The 17,885-nt window shown below is 43.6% G+C and overlaps 1 protein-coding gene across 1 annotated transcript; it reads left to right on the top strand.

Annotated features, from left to right (window-relative positions):
* Nucleotides 1–626: 626 nt before the first annotated feature.
* Nucleotides 627–13,367, top strand: LOC115108576 (epoxide hydrolase 4-like). Its single transcript, XM_029633091.2, has 7 exons — nucleotides 627–1,092; nucleotides 2,531–2,616; nucleotides 6,042–6,199; nucleotides 8,633–8,761; nucleotides 10,405–10,508; nucleotides 10,825–10,973; nucleotides 12,130–13,367. The coding sequence occupies exons 1-7, from the start codon at nucleotides 850–852 to the stop codon at nucleotides 12,368–12,370; spliced, it is 1,110 nt and encodes a 369-aa protein (XP_029488951.1). The 5' UTR covers nucleotides 627–849; the 3' UTR covers nucleotides 12,371–13,367.
* The last annotated feature ends 4,518 nt before the right edge of the window (nucleotides 13,368–17,885 follow it).

A 17,885-nucleotide genomic window follows, 5' to 3' on the forward strand; every position in this document is an offset into this window, starting at 1 on the left:
GCTGTTCCGGTGAGCTCCTGCCCAAGTCCAGCACTAACGATCAGCCAGTCCAAGGAGGATATCCAGAAAGTCTTCATTACAACAAAAAGATGACACAATACTTGAAAACAGATTGCGCATTCAGATCTACACACTTGCATTTGTTCAGTGACTGAGATTTGACAAGACAAGCTGGACTCAATGCCTCAATTTAGTGTTAATCTTAGCAATTTTCCAACTGCATGCTAGTATACTGCAATAATAGCTATACACTCACTGAGAGTCAGTCCTGTACATTCACTTTTTACATTCATACTTCCCATATCAGCATCCATCACCCTTGGATTGAGCAGTGGATTACAGCCCTAGGAGTCAGATCACCATTTTCTTCCCTTGAGGCATTAACTGTCATTCACCATTAATCCCAGAGAGCCCTAGGTCTCTCAATCATGTCCCTAGGTCAGTCTGAGTCACGCACTTGCTCATTCACCTCTCTTATTTTGCAGTCTAAACACGTGGAAAAGGTTTCAGAAACGAATCTGTTTTGGAGGTGACGTGCCGTCTCATATTTTTCTCAGATTAATTTCTAGGCTTTTAGATTAAAGGAATAGAAGCGTTAAACACCCATCTCAAATTTAACATCCTATCTGCTGTCATCACACGCACGCGTGAGTTCTGACGTACTGCTCCCCTCTTGAACATTTCATTCAGGGGATCCTCCCTAGTACAGCCGCAGATCGACAGGACAAGCAGATGCGCTGTTAGCGGAGCTACCGGATAACGATGAGTGATATTTCAAGATAATTAACACATTAATATATCAATAGGTAGGTGACGTGCTCTGCGTTGTTTTACCTGAGTAATGTAAAGATGGCGAGAGTGCTCAACAACTTGCTCCTGTTTACAATCAGACTCACGCTGAAGATCCGAGTTTTAGGGTATTGGTCGTTGATATACGGTTATTGTGCCCTCTGCACTGCCGTAGCGCTGCTGAAACTTTGGTGGAGCATCATTTTAAGGCCGTCAGCCACCTTTCAGTGGGGAATTCGCGAAACTCCCCCTGCTTGCTTGAATGACACGTCCTTGGGAACCCACTGTTACGTTAGAATAAAGGTATGGCACACTTTACATTGCACGTGAGAGGGAGCCCATTTGAGATTGGGAAATAGCCTTTTGTGTGCGTGAGAGGTCTGTTTAGGTAATTCCGTATGTATCTAGTGTGCTTGTAGAATTGAAATCAATTCAAATAGTCCTGCAGGGTACGTGCAAATCGTGGGGCATCTGTTTTATTTGGGGGGAATTTCAGTTTAACGCCATATGCATATATATTTGCAGTGTAGGCTTCTGTTATTATTCCAATCTACTGTCTCTGAATATGCGCTCAAGCCTCAGAGGTAGGTAGTGCTGAACCGACAGTCCCCTATAGCAGCAGCAATAGTAATTCGTGACAAATGTCACGATTTCATACGAATACCAAGATTAAAGGTGCTATAAACTGCAGATTCACATTTCATTTGTATTTTTCGTTTAAATGTTTATTTAGCAACACATTATCCCTTATAGGATTCACATAGCATGAACGCATGCTCACAATAACAATGTGGCAGTTCAGTTGTAAGAATAATCCCCTATATTATTAAGTAACCTGTGCGATTTAACTTTGTGCCAGAAAGTAGCTACATTTGGCCAGAAAACGCTTGATCTAGACAATGTTATTAAATCAGAAATTAGATAAAGTAGGTAGTCCATGCATATTATCCACACTTTACTCAACTGGTAGACCTATTCTACATACCATTGCAACATGAATTCACAATAATTTGAATAGAATTGGCTATAAATGTTAGTGACAGATTGATTTCATAATATAAAGAATGCATCATACTGGAATGACCAGACAGAAGGCAGGCCAGGGTTTTTGGGATGGCCCTGCTCTCTCCCTGCTCTCTCCCTGCTCTCTCCCTGTTCTATCCCTGCTCTCTCCCTGTTCTCTCCCTGCTCTCTCCCTGTTCTCTCCCTGTTCTCTCCCTGCTCTCTCCCTGCTCTCTCCCTGTTCTATCCCTGTTCTATCCCTGCTCTCTCCCTGCTCTCTCCCTGCTCTCTCCCTGTTCTATACCTTCTCTCGCCCTGCTGCTCTCTCCCTGCTCTCGCCCTGCTCTCTCCCTGTTCTATCCCTGCTCTCTCCCTGCTCTCTCCCTGCTCTCTCCCTGCTCTCTCCCTGTTCTCTCCCTGCTCTCTCCCTGCTCTCTCCCTGCTCTCTCCCTGCTCTAGCCCTGCTTTACAGCGCCATAAAGCACACAGCATTGTTGGAGGATGCGAGTTTTATGTCACAGAGAGAACTGCGTCCCAAATGGCATCATATTCCCTATGTAGTGCACTACTTTCGACCAGAGCCCATAGTAGTGCACTATATAGGGAATAGGGTGTCATTTGGGACACAACCAGGGACCAGCAGACAGCAAGAGCCCACGTGATAGTGATCAGGGAAGTGTTGACATATAACAGTGTGTCCCTGGTGACTGACTGATCTGTCTTCCGTCTTTATTCTCAGGAGTCTGGTCTGAGGTTTCACTATGTTGCTGCTGGAGAGAGAGGGAAACCGCTCATGCTGTTTTTGCATGGCTTCCCGGAGTTCTGGTAAGACATCTAGACTACACAGTGCGTCTGCATGTTATACACACATAAAGGACTGGTGTTTCAACCCGGACACAGATTAAGCCTAGTTCTGGACTGAAAGGCACTTTCAATTGAAATTCTCAATTTATCTTGCTTTTTAGTCGAGGACTAGGCTTAATCTGTGTCCAGGAAACAGGCCCATAGAGACTCAACTAATGTATTGGTATTGCCTGGCCAGTTCATTTTTTTTGTGTGTGTTTTTATGCTGAGAAAGCATTTTGGAAAGGAGCTCCTTTGCAAACTAACTAACCAGGACCCCCATGAAACACTGACCCCAGGGTCTCCCGAGTGCCGCAGAAGTTTAAGGCACTGCATCGCAGTGCTAGAGGTGTCACTACAGATCCGGGTACGATCCCGGACTGTGTCACAGATGACTGCGACTGGGAGACCCATGTCCCAGCGGGTGCACAATTGGCCCAGTGTCGTCCAGGTTAGGGGAGGGTTTGGCCGGCTGGGATGTCCTTGTCCCATTGGGCTCCTGAGAATCCTTGTGGCGGCCATGCGCATGCATGCTGACTTCGGTCGCCAGCTGTACTGTGTTTCTTCCAACACATTGGTGCAGCTGGCTTCCGGCTTAAGCGAACACTGTGTCAAGAATCAGTGCGACTTGGCGGGGTCGTGTTTCGGAGGACGCACGGCTCTCGACCTTCGCCTCTCCTGAGTCCTTACTGGAGTTGCAGCGATGGGACAAGACTGTAACTACCAATTGGATATCACAAAAAAGTGGTAATAATAATACCAACAACAAGAAAAACCACCAATCCCATAACTACTGTATCGATCCCACACAACAGTACTGTATCACGTAACCAACGCTCTGCTGTACATTACTTCTGCATCAAAAGACCATATCTCAGTTGGGGTCTTCATACTATGTGATTCTTCAATTACAACATTCCTATTAGACTTTATTGCTTATTAGGATAGCTAAGGCTCTAAAGTTCCTTCTTACTCTTTCCACCATGTTTCATAAAAAATGATATGGAGTGTAGTAGTGAGGTCGACCTCTGGAATGGGGCTAAATTAAGAGGTTGTCAAGTGCTGTAAGCTAGTCCATATCTCAGGGAACTCACGGAGCAGCAGAAAGGACAGGACCGAGCTTAATTAACGGTCTTCTTGGGTCTATTCCGCCTCACTGCCCATCTACTGCACAGGAATCCATGATGAACTCTGAATGTGTCCCACATGGCACCCTATTCCGTATATAGTGCACTACTTTTGACCAGAGCCATATGGGTCCTGGTCAAAAGTAGTGCATTTATAGAATTAGTGTGCCATTTGGGACGTAGCGTCTCTCTCTGCCGTGCTGGCTGGACAGACAGACTCTCTTCCACTTACGACTTTCTTCTCTCACTTAATTCAGTGTTTAAAAAGTGCTAAACTCAAGTTTCCCTTATCACTCAGAATAGAGAGGGGCTTTTTGTGTGGGTGATTGGGGTGCAAGGTGGGGTGCAAGGCTGTGAAGGAACTGGAAGTGCCTGTGTTATTTTAAACCTCATCTATATTCTAAGATGTTGGGTTTCTCTGCTCCAGAACTATGTCCCAAATGGCACCGTATTCCCTGTAGTGCATTACTTTTGACCATGGCCCAGCTCTTATCCTGACTCAACAGAACACCTTGTGCTCCTCCTCTGTGGGATTTGAGCTCTGAGGAGCCTCAGCCTCCAGTCCACAGCAGATAGATCCACAGCAGACAAGATCTTCAATTAGAGAGCTTTTGCTCTCCACTATGATGATTGAGCGGATTAGAATGGGGGAAAAGAACATTCATATTAAAAATCTCAGCAAGAAAAGGACCCGGTCTTTTAAAGATAATTCGTAAAAATCCATATAACTTCACAGATCTTCATTATAAAGGGTTTAAACACTGTTCCCCATGCTTGTTCAATGACCTATAAACAATTAATGAACATGCACCTGTGGAACAGTAGTTCAGACACCAACAGCTTACAGACCGTAGACAATTAAGGTCACAGTTCTGAAAACTTAGGACGCTAAAGAGGCCTATCTACTGACTCTGAATTACACCAAAATAAATATGCCCAGTGTCCCTGCTCATCTGCGTGAACGTGCCTTAGGCATGCTGCAAGGATGCATGAGGACTGCCGATGTGGCCAGGGCAATACATTGCAATGCCATTACTGTGAGATGCCTAAGACAGCGCCACAGGGAGACAGGATGGACAGTTGATTGTCCTCTCAGTGACAGACCACATGTAACAACACCTGCACAGGATCAGTACATCTGAACATCACACCTGCGGGACAGGTATAGGATGGCAACAACTGCCCGAGTTACACCAGGAACGCGCAATCCCTCCATCAGTGCTCAGACTGTCCGCAATAGGCTGAGAGAGGCTGGACTGAGGGCTTGTAGGCCTGTTGTAAGGCAGGCCCTCACCAGACCACTGGCAACAACATCATCTATGGACACAAACCCACCCTCACTGGACCAGACAGGATTGGCAAAAGTGCTCTTCACTGACGAGTAGCAGTTTTGTCTCACCAGGGGTGATAGTCGGATTCACGTTTATCGTCTAAGAAATGAGCGTTACATCGAGGCCTGTACTCTGGAGTGGGATCAAATAGGAGGTGGAGGGTCTGTCTTGGTCTGCGGCGGTGTGTCACAGCATCATCAGACTGAGCTTGTTGTCATTGCAGGCAATCTCAACGCTGTGCGTTACAGGGAAGACATCCTCCTCCCTCATGTGGTACCCTTCCTGCAGGCTCATCCTGACATGACCCTCCAGCATGACAATGACACCAGCCATACTGCTCGTTCGGTGCGTGATTTCCTGCAAGACAGGAATGTCAATGTTCTGCCATGGCCATTGGAGAGCCCGGATCCCATTGAGCACGTCTGGGACCTGTTGGATCGGAGGGTGAGGGCTAGGGCCATTCCCCCCAGAAATGTCCGGGAAGTTGCAGGTGCCTTGATGGAAGAGTGGGGTAACATCTCACAGCAAGAACTGGCAAATCTGGTGCAGTCCATGAGGAGAAGATGCACTGCAGTACTTAATACAGCTGGTGGCCACACCAGATACTGACTGTTACTTTTGATTTTGACCCCCCCTTTGTTCAGGGACACATTATTCCAGTTCTACTAGTCACATGTCTGTGGAACTTGTTCAGTTTATGTCTCAGTTTAATCTGTCATGTTCATACAAATATTTACGCAGTTGACAGTGAGAGGATGTTTCTTTTTTTGCTGAGTTTACAAAGGTGACCTTCACTCTGTTTGGAAGTGTGCACTATGCTGAATGTCCTCTTCTGATTGCCGTAGTGGAGATGGGGTTTAATAATGAAGTACTGTCTTGTGTGTGACTTTCTCCTCTCACCAAGACTAAGATGGTTCTTGTGTCTCTCTCTCTGTCCACCTGCCCCCAGGTTTTCCTGGCGCCACCAGCTGCGTGAGTTTAAGAGTGAGTTCCGTGTGGTGGCCATTGACATGCGAGGTTATGGGGAGTCCGACTTGCCGTCATCCACAGAGAGCTACCGCTTTGATTACCTGGTCACCGACGTCAAGGACATTGTTGAATACCTAGGTAAGAGTGGACAACCACATCTTTTTTCTGTGTTTTATATCCATGTTTATGTAGATTATGCAGAAATACACATGTAGACAGATTTACCAGGGGGCAAAAAAGTATTTAGTCAGCCACAAATTGTGCAAGTTCTCCCACTTAAAAAGATGAGAGGCCTGTAATTTTCATCATAGGTACACTTCAACTATGACAGACAACATGAGAAGAAAAAAAATCCAGAAAAATCACATTGTAGGATTTTTTATGAATTTATTTGCAAATTATGGTAGAAAATAAGTATTTGGTCACCTACAAACAAGCAAGATTTCTGGCTCTCACAGACCTGTAACTTCTTCTTTAAGAGGCTCCTCTGTCCTCCACTCGTTACCTGTATTAATGGCACCTGTTTGAACTTATCAGTATAAAAGACACCTGTCGACAACCTCAAACAGTCACACTCCAAACTCCACTATGGCCAAGACCAAAGAGCTGTCAAAGGACACCAGAAACAAAATTGTAGACCTGCACCAGGCTGGGAAGACTGAATCTGCAATAGGTAAGCAGCTTGGTTTGAAGAAATCAACTGTGGGAGCAATTATTAGGAAATGGAAGACATACAAGACCACTGATAATCTCCCTCGATCTGGGGCTCCACGCAAGATCTCACCCCTTGGGGTCAAAATAATCACAAGAACGGTGAGCAAAAATCCCAGAACCACACGGGGGGACCTAGTGAATGACCTGCAGAGAGCTGGGACCAAAGTAACAAACCCTACCATTAGTAACACACTACGCCGCCAGGGACTCAAATCCTGCAGTGCCAGACGTGTCCCCCTGCTTAAACCAGTACATGTCCAGGCCCGTCTGAAGTTTGCTAGAGAGCGTTTAGATGATCCAGAAGAAGATTGGGAGAATGTCATATGGTCAGATGAAACCAAAATATAACTTTTTGGTAAAAACTCAACTCGTCGTGTTTGGAGGACAAAGAATGCTGAGTTGCATCCAAAGAACACCATACCTACTGTAAAGCATGGGGGTGGAAACATCATGCTTTGGGGCTGTTTTTCTGCAAAGGGACCAGGACGACTGATCCGTGTAAAGGAAAGAATGAATGGGGCCATGTATTGTGAGATTTTGAGAGAAAACCTCCTTCCATCAGCAAGGGCATTGAAGACACCGCCCGGGCAATGAAGGAGTGGCTTGGTAAGAAGCATTTCAAGGTCCTGGAGTGGCCTAGCCAGTCTCCAGATCTCAACCCCATAGAAAATCTTTGGAGGGAGTTGAAAGTCCCTGTTGCCCAGCAACAGCCCCAAAACATCACTGCTCTAGAGGAGATCTGCATGGAGGAATGCCAGCAACAGTGTGTGAAAACCTTGTGAAGACTTACAGAAAACATTTGACCTCTGTCATTGCCAACAAAGGGTATATAACAAAGTATTGAGATACACTTTTGTTATTGACCAAATACTTATTTTCCACCATAATTTGCAAATAAATTCATAAAAAATCCTACAATGTGATTTTCTGGATTTTTTTCTTCTCTTTTTGTCTGTCATAGTTGAAGTGTACCTATGATGAAAATTACAGGAAAATTCCATCTTTTTAAGTAGGAGAACTTGCACAATTGGTGGCTGACTAAATACTTTTTTGCCCCACTGTATATATGATGGAAGTTGAAACAAATCATGCCCACTCTGATTCAGGGATAGACACTTTAGGGACCATGACTACCCATATTATGAAACATCTCTCCATGGGAACAAAGAGAAAGGGTGACACAGCCTGGTGTCCTGAGCTGAGTCAAAGTTAAACTTGTTTCTCGTTGTAATACTGTGTGGACTGGACAGCTTGTGAACACCCTGTGGGCCTACAACACAGCAGGACATGACAGGCTTACTCTGACTCATGGTGACTGACCATGGGTCGTCGTGCTGATACACACTAACTACAAAGCCCCCAGCCTGGCAGCAGGCTGGCAGCAGGCAGCACGGAGCACGCTCCCTATCACTCAGTGAAACAGGAAGCATCCACTCAGACCTGGGGTCCTCTGTGTCTGTGTAACACCAGTATCCCTCACCTTGTCAGACTGATATTTCAAATAGCAGTACAACTGACAATTATTTTCTTTGCAGGCAAAATATTGACCTTTTTTAAACAAACAAGATGAGCTATGGTCATATTATATTCATTATGCCAGACTTCTGCCCAAAACTTCCTCTGTCGCACTTGTACACCAGACTGGTTCAGTTGTTCCCTATAAGCTGACCAAGAAGATGACTAATAAGCTGAATAATCAGGCATCACATAGTTCACATTGCACACTGTAAGAGGATTGTCCTACTTCAGGAGATACTGTATCTTGGCAAGGAGACTCAACTCCAAGAAGGTGAATGAATGGGGCTGGACAAATACACACACACACACACACACATACTTTACTCCATCTCTCCTCAGGTTACAACAGATGTCACCTGGTCGGCCATGATTGGGGAGGAACTATCGCCTGGCTGTTCGCCATCCACTACCCCGAGATGGTCACCAAACTCATCGTCCTAAACTGCCCCCATCCATCTGTCTTCAGTGGTATGTCCTAATGTCCTAAACTGCCCCCATCCATCTGTCTTCAGTGGTATGTCCTAATGTCCTAAACTGCCCCCATCCATCTGTCTTCAGTAGTATGTCCTAATGTCCTAAACTGCCCCCATCCATCTGTCTTCAGTAGTATGTCCTAATGTTCTAAACTTCCCCCATCCATCTGTCTTCAGTAGTATGTCCTAAACTGCCCCCCTCCATCTGTCTTCAGTGGTATGTCCTAATGTCCTAAACTGCCCCCATCCATCTGTCTTCAGTGGTATGTCCTAATGTCCTAAACTGCCCCATCCATCTGTCTTCAGTAGTATGTCCTAATGTCCTAAACTGCCCCCATCCATCTGTCTTCAGTAGTATGTCCTAATGTCCTAAACTGCCCCCATCCATCTGTCTTCGGTGGTATGTCCAAAACTGCCCCCATCCATCTGTCTTCGGTGGTATGTCCTAAACTGCCCCCATCCATCTGTCTTCGGTGGTATGTCCTAAACTGCCCCCATCCATCTGTCTTCGGTGGTATGTCCTAAACTGCCCCCATCCATCTGTCTTCGGTGGTATGTCCTAAACTGCCCCCATCCATCTGTCTTCGGTGGTATGTCCTAAACTGCCCCCATCCATCTGTCTTCGGTGGTATGTCCTAAACTGCCCCCATCCATCTGTCTTCGGTGGTACGTCCTAACTTCCCTCTGTTTTCAAGTTTCAGTTTTGCAAAGTAAATTAGTTTAGCATAAAATGACAGGGACTACATTGGTGAATACACTGTGGACTGAATACACCAATCGACTAGTCCCTGGAACGTCATTGTCCTGAACTGCCCCCATCCCTCTGTGTTAACTGGTACGTCATCACCATCACCATCCTTAGATGAACAACAGATGAAACAGCCTACTGTACGTCACAAATATACAATTATTAAATCAATCGGATGTGAGAGAAACCTCCTCTTCCTCCTTGTGCTAATTAGAGATTACCATCTTTAATTGTGAGGTATTATTACCCCCATGCAGTGTTTGCTGCATCCATCTGGTAGTTCCTCAGTCTCCTTCATTGAGGGGAAGATGGAGGAGGTAATTATACAGTAGTGCTTTAATATGGAGCTGGAGCAGCTGGCTAGAAATGAGAGGAGAGGATAGAGGGGAGGTCACTGGCAGACATCCACAGCCTCTCTCTCCCTAGCAACTACGCTGGATTCGTCTCTTGCTTAACATCCATACTTGCATGCCACTTAGAATACATGCCCAAAACATTGCTTAATTTTAAGTGGTATGCAAGTGCTTATTTTGGAACTTTTTCTCATCCTCTTATTTTCCTCTTTTCCCTCTCACCCGCTCCTCTTTTCTCTCATATCCTCTTCTCCCCTCCTGTCTCTCTCTCCCTCTCTCCTTTCTCCTCTCTTCTTTCCTCTGTTCTCTCCTCTCCTACCCTCCTCTCTCCTATCCTCTCCCTCTATCCCATCCTGCCCTCTTCTCCCTCTCCTCTTTTCTCTTCTGTTCTCTCCTCTCCCTACCTCCCTCCCTCTCTCCTCTCCTGCCCTTCTATCCCTCTCCTCTTTTCTCTCCTGTTCTCCCGTCTTTTTCTTCCCTCCTCTCCTGCCCTCCACTCTCCCTCTGTCTTCTCTCCTCTTTCCTCCATATTTCTAGATTATGCCCTGCGTCATCCCAGTCAGCTGCTCAAGTCCAGCTACTACTTCTTCTTCCAGCTGTCTCGCTTCCCAGAGCTCATGCTCTCCATCAATGATTTCAAGGTGAAGCATGTCGCATGTGTTTGAGTGACCTCAAGGTGAAAAATACAGAACTGCTCCAGGCAACAGGAAGTTGCCTTTGTGTATGTCGAAGGGGAGGGGATTCTTGTGATGGTTGTGCCTCAAAGAGTCTGTGTATGGCGATAATTTATAGACACAACCGCCATGGCATTTATAGAGCCTCCTACATCCTGTATTACTGTGACAGTCACATAAGCGACCTTGTCTGTGTGTGCCAACCAGCTCAAATCACACCTTGAGCACATCCGGAAACACACACACTCACCCAGTGTGTCCTTCTGTCCCCTCTGTACTGTAGGCACTGAAAGGTCTGTTCACCAGCCGTAGTACAGGGATTGGGAGGAAGGGTCGATGGCTCACTGCAGAGGACATGGAGGCCTACCTCTACGCCTTCTCCCAGCCAGGGGCCCTCACCGGGGCCCTCAACTACTACAGGAATGTCTTCAGGTTAAGATTATGAACCAATGAAATTCTTAATTAGTGAGCTCTGTATTTGGTCTCCTGTGGGCATACCTACTTATGTATGACATGCCAATTGAACCTTTCGAAGCTGACCACCATTGTTGTGTACCCTCATTTGAGATACGGTATTACTTCAAGCGCCTTATGATAATGTGAATCATTAGCGCCCTCTTGTGTTGTAAATGCTGTTTTGATGAAAATAAGTTCCTCTTATGAAAACTCAGTGGTTGTGTAATACCTACAGAGGTCTTGGAATCAGACTACATGATGAGAAATAATTGGGCTTTAGAATAATGTATTCTGTTAGTGTTTTTTGTGTTGTTTGTCTTTGACAAGTTGACTCCTATAATGAATAAGAGAAAGCCTGGATGATTCCGTGTTGATACAATGTCATCTCTGGCACTCTGTCATTCTCGGTGTCTCTCTCTCTCTCTTGTTCTCTCTCTCTTGTTCTTTCTCACTCTCTCACTCTCTCACTCTCTCACTCTCTCACTCTCTCACTCTCTCTCTCTCACTCTCTCTCTCTCACTCACTCACTCACTCACCCAGCATCAGAGAGTACATGTGTTTTTCACATGTGAACTGTACATGCATGACTGACTCCACCATCTGCTCTTCTTCCTTAAGCAGCCAGCCAGTGTCTATCAGAACAGAACAGCATATTTTATTCTGCTCGAAATTATATAATATGAATGTCACTGACACATTATCAATTAGCATGAGAAACATATTCTATAGATCTATTATTCAATTAGCCTCTCCATAAGTTTACAATACAGGTAACATACATGGATACCATGTGAATGCTTGACATGAAGTCTGCATTAAACCAGTTTTCTGGTTCTCAGATGCGTTGCTTTTTAATGTGGAAAATTCAAATTTTCAATGTACTTCCATAATTGACTGAGTAGAAATGGAATTGACCCCAAACCATTTCAGATCTGATCATGCTTTCTCCACAGGTAACATGGATAGCACATGAAAATATTAAACTTGTCTACATCATGATGGAACGCGAGTGTTTACTGTAACCAGTTTCATATAAGCAACCCATCTCAGATCTGTATAGCACATCATATGATTGAGTTTAACCAGTTTTAAGCAACTCATCTCAGGTCTGTTATTAATATTCTCTCCACAGTTCCCTCCCACTCAGCCAGAATGATGTCAAGTCCCCGGTATTGTTGTTGTGGGGTGAGAGAGATGCCTTCCTGGAGCAGGAAATGGCTGAGGCGTGCCGTGTCTACATCAGGAATCACTTCCGACTCAACATCATCTCCGGGGCCAGCCACTGGCTACAGCAGGACCAGCCTGACATCGTCAACACACTCATATGGACCTTCCTCAAAGAGGGAGAGGGCCGCAAAACCTACAGGAACTGAATCTAGCTAGGTCTATATCCCAAATGGCACAATTTCTTCCTATACAGTGACCTACTTCTGACCAGAGTCCTACGGGTCCTGGTCAAAAGCAGTTCACTATATAGAGAATAGGGTGCCATTTGGGACACACCCTAAAACAGGGCCTCCTCCCTCCTTCACTCCCTCCCTCCCCACCAGCCACCCCTACCATAGAACGGGGCCTTTTCCCTCCTTCACTCCCTCCCTCCGTCCCCACCAGCCACCCCTACCACTAGAAGCCTGGAATATTCCTGTGAAAAACCAACCAATATAATGACAATGCAATCATTCTTTAAATCTTTGCACATTTCAGATATTTTTTTTAATGTCAAAAGAAAGTGAAAGAGAAAAAAAGCACATTTTATTGAGAGGACACTGAGTAGTACAGTAGTATGTTTGACACATTCAGTACTCTTTTGCACATTACATCCGCCTTAAAGTTTGTAGGTTACAACATTACAAATGTGTGGCAAAATCTCCTTGTGAGTTTGTATTGTGTGGTGCCTTTTAATGTAATGTTGTATAATGTTTTGCGGCGTTGTAAAGTTGTGCCATGTCTTCTGAGGTTGAGCTGTGGCGTTTGTCTGCTATATGTGTCACTGGATTGCTCCTCACTATTTTGGACACAATCCTTTGGGATCCCTCTTGTCCCACACCCTTGTCTTTGTCCCAAATGGCACCCTGTTCCCTATTTAGTGCACTGCTTTTGAAAAGTAGTGCACTTTACAGGGAATAGGGTGTCATTTGGGACGTAACCACAGACCCTCTCTATCAGGTAGCGTTGTCTTATGGAAAATATTGTTATTTTTGTATTTTTTTTTGATTATTTACTCAGATATTTGAGAATTCCTGTATAGAACAACAGTGATGGTTCAATATTGTACACTTTTTTGAATCTTCCTACACACTGCATTTTGAAATCCACTGAGCCAGGTCTGCACCATTTTGATTTTTTTAAGCAAATAAATTATAATGTGAAGCCTGGGGAGCCATTGTCAACCTTTTTAACTGACCTACTGAATAGACTATTGACTGTACGGATGACAGACACAACGTGACAATTTGCATGCCTGCTGTGTCACAGAACCAGCCCTGTCGTTATATCAGAAGATGCCAATCCCTCTAGTTCAAAATAGTTTACTGTGTTTTATTTATTTGTTTGGAGAAATCAAATGCAATATGAGCATTTACTACACAAATCCAATTTATTTATATAGCCCTTCATACATCAGCTGACATCTCAAAGTGCTGTACAGAAACCCAGCCTAAAACCCCACACAGCAAGCAATGCAAGTGTAGAAGCCCGGTGGCTAGGAAAAACTCCCTCGAAAGGCCAAAACCTAGGAAGAAACTTAGAGAGGAACCAGGCTATGTGGGGTGGCCAGTCCTCTTCTGGCTGTGCCGGGTGGAGATTATAACAGAACATGGCCAAGATGTTCAAATGTTCTATCATGGTCAAATAATACTAATCACAGGTAGACACATAAACTACTGCAGCATAAATACTGGAGGCTGAGACAGGAGGGGTCAGGAGACACTGTGGCCCCATCCGATGATACCCCCGGACAGGGCCAAACAGGAAGGATATAACCCCACCCACTTTGCCAAAGCACATCCCCCACACCACTAGAGGGATATCTTCAACCACCAATTTACCATCCTGAGACAAGGCCGAGTATAGCCCACAAAGATCTCCGCCACGGCACAACCCAAGGGGGGGCGCCAACCCTGTACACAGTACGACATTTATTTCCCATTTATATTCATGCATTTATGGTAAAAGTACATTTTCCCTATGTCACCCGGCTCAGCAATCATGTTACTTGCAAAGAAATTCAATTGAAATGGGATTAAAATATTGGTCTTTGTTCAACATTGCAGCCGACAGTGTAGGCAACTGCTGACTGACTGATTGATCTATTTATCCATGATACATTACGGATTTGAATCTCTCGAAAACAGCCATTTGACACGTTAGAGCGGATAAATTTGTTCAAATTCCAAAGTGTGTTGCCTTATGGGGATAACAATTGTCCGACTTGCGACTGCATGAACTTTACAAATGTCATGAAGTTTTGACTGCAAGTTTATGCAGTTGCTCTTTATCAATTTCATCCTGCAGCCATCGCCTGCATTGTGGGAGGCTCAATTGTTACCCAATCATAAGGGTGTTTTATTTGACACACGTGACCAAAGACACGACTGAAACGAACTAACTTTGCACAATTCATGTATACAGTGGACAAATTAATGGGCGCGTTTGAGTGGTAATGCGAAAGTAGTCGACTGTAGACGGAAGTCGACAAGTAAATTCGGGGGAAGTACATATGCACCGATAGCAAGTCAGACAACTTCTGCTGTTTCTAGAAAACGCCACAAAGGCAGACATGGCATTTAACTTGGTTATTGGGCGCTATCGAAATTCCACTTCTCATACACGAAGCCCAACACGATCAACATGGTCCAAGGAATGAATATCCTGATGACAAGGACATTAGATACCAGCCCAAGTTCTTTCTAACATTCAAGACTTGTTTTGTATTTTTCTTTGGTTATCTCAAAACATAACCAGGTAGTGAGTGCATAGAATGAGACATATAGGTGTTTTTGCAGCATATTGAATGTTATGAAAGCTATGTTTGCCATTACTTCATGCCCTTGTACCTTCCTCATTAGTATGTTATTGTGCAACATGGAATTGTAACAGATGTGATTAAATGGAGTCCACAAAGATTCTTACTGTATGGTAATTGATTGCATGTCAGCATCATTACAGCCTGTAGTGTAGGTTTATCTCTTTAATTCTCAACCTTTATGTTGCTTTTGTCAGTAAGCATGTGAAGAACATAACTTAATTGAATCACATGAAGGACAAAACACTCACTGTACAGAAATGATTTAAGCTATACAGTGGCAAGAAAAAGTATGTGAACCCTTTGGAATGATCTGGATTACTGCATGAATTGGTCATCAAATGTCATCGTCTAAGATACAACAATAGACATACAGTTTGCTTAAACGAATAACACACAAATTATTGTATTTTTCTCATCTATATTGAATACATAATTTAAACATTCACAGTGTAGGTTGGAAAAAGTATGTGAACCCCTAGGCTAATGACTTCTCCAAAAGCTAATTGGATTCAGGAGTCAGCTAACCTGGATGGAGTCTAATCAATGAAATGAAATTGGAGATCAAACAAATGTATTTACAAAGCCCTTCTTACATCAGCTGATATCTCAAAGTGCTGTACAGAAACTGTTCTGTGGGGTCAGATGTTAGTTAGAGCTGGCCTGCCCTATAAAAAAACACTCACAAAATTTGAGTTTGCTATTCACAAGATACATTGCCTGACGTGAACCATGCCTCGAACAAAATAGATCTCAGAATACCTAAGATTAAGAATAGTTGACTTGCAAAAAGCTGGAAAGGTTACAGAAGTATCTCTAAAAGCCTTGATGTCAATCAGTCCACGGTAAGATAAATTGTCTATAAATGGAGAAAGTTCAGCACTGTCTCTACTCTCCCTAGGTGTGGCCGTTCTGCAAAGATGACTGCAAGAGCACAGCGCAGAATGCTCAATGAGGTTAAAAATAATCCTACAATGTCAGCTAAAGACTTACAGAAATATGGAATATGCTAACATCTCTGTTGACGAGTCTACGACACGTAAAACACTAAATATGAATAGAGTTCATGGGAGGACACCACGGAAGAAGCCACTGCTGTCCACAAAAACATTCATAGGACACAACATTATAGTAGCAACTAAATTAATACATTAGCTATGCTGTCACAAGTGGAATATTATATTTATCTATGTTATACATTTGGAACAAATGTAGGCCTAAGTAATTACATTGTAAGGATACAGCATTTAAGCTCTAAATAGTCATCTACCCAGAAAAGTCAACATGCATAACCAATGATAGGTGGTGACATCAACCATTTGTGAGCATGTAGTGCCTTTTGCTTCCAAAAAAACAGAAGGTCGTCTCCCACAATGCTTTGGTTCCAACTCACCAATTGGTGAGTTGCAACTGCAGACATTTGTATACCCATAATGCAACACACTTTGAAAAGCGATGACTGGCGTTTGTCAACATCTTGACAAAATGTGATATTTGAAGCTTCCTCTAACCAATTGATAGTGCAGTGTACAATAGTACAATATACAGTACCAGTAAAACGTTTGGACCTACCTACTCATTCAAGGGTTCTTCTTTAGTTTTACTATTTTCCACATTGTAGAATAATAGTGAAGACATCGAACTATGAAATAACACATATGGAATCATGTAGTAACCAAAAAAGTGTTAAACAAATCTAAATATATTTTTTATTTGACATTCTTTAAAGTAGCCACCTTTTGCCTTGATGCAGCTTTGCACACTCTTGGCATTCTCTCAACCAGCTTCACCCGGAATACTTTTCTAACAATCTTGAAGGAGTTCACACATATGCTGAGCACTTGTTGGCTGCTTTTCCTTCACTCTGTGGTCCAACTCATCCAAAACCATCTCAATTGGAATGTCAGTGGAAATGCTTTTATGCGCAAAAGTGGAAAATGTTGCCGACGGATAGGGCTTCCATGCTTTTAGTTCTTAGGAAACTTTGCAATATTTTGTTTTTTTTATGTGTTATTTCTTACATTATTAGCCCAGGAATTATTTTGTGTAATTACATACAGCCGGGAAGAACTTTTGGATGTAGAGTGGCAGTAACTTACCAGCATTACCAGCATTATGAACAGGAATATGACTTTCCCGAATCGAATCCTTAGCTCGTTCCCCCCAGGGCAATTGAACTGATTCCAGAGGCTGTTCCAAAACACCGCAGACTGGAATAAATATCCCTCCAGGAAGTAGAAGGAAGGGTGTGTATATTTCATGATTAGCTACTCATGGTACACAGTAATTGTGATAACATACAGGAAGTCCTTTTGTTCAACCGACCTAGAATACCTCACAATCAAATGCCGACCGTATTACTTCCCAAAATAATTCTCTATGGTTATAGTCACAGCCATGTACAGTGCCTTGCAAAATTATTCACCCCCCTTGGCATTTATTCCTATTTTGTTGCATGACAACCTGTAATTTAAATTGATTTTTATTTGGATTTAATGTAATGGACATTCACAAAATAGTTAAAATTGGTGAAGTGAATTTTTTTTAAATACTTGTTTTCAAATTAAAAAAATAATAATTAAAAACTGAAAAGTGGTCCATGCATATGCATTCACCCCCTTTTCTATGAAGCACCTAAATAAGATCTGGTGTAATTAATTACCTTCAGAAGTCACATAATTAGTTAAATAAAGTCCACCTGTGTGCAATCTAAGTGTCACGTGATCTGGCACATGATCTCAGTATATATACACCTGTTCTGAAAGGCCCCAGAGTCTGCAACACCACTAAGCAAGGGACACCACCAAGCAAGCGGCACCATGAAGACTTAGGAGCTCTCCAAACAGGTCAGGGACAAAGTTGTG

This window comes from Oncorhynchus nerka, linkage group LG24, assembly GCF_034236695.1.
Source record: "Oncorhynchus nerka isolate Pitt River linkage group LG24, Oner_Uvic_2.0, whole genome shotgun sequence".
Taxonomy (NCBI): Eukaryota; Metazoa; Chordata; class Actinopteri; order Salmoniformes; family Salmonidae; genus Oncorhynchus; species Oncorhynchus nerka.

Coding starts and splice junctions, on each gene's coding strand:
- LOC115108576 (XM_029633091.2), top strand. CDS start 850: ATGGCGAGAGTGCTCAACAACTTGCTCCTGTTTACAATCAGACTCACG. Junction 1,093..2,530: donor ACTGTTACGTTAGAATAAAG/GTATGGCACACT, acceptor CTTTATTCTCAG/GAGTCTGGTCTGAGGTTTCA. Junction 6,200..8,632: donor GGACATTGTTGAATACCTAG/GTAAGAGTGGAC, acceptor ATCTCTCCTCAG/GTTACAACAGATGTCACCTG.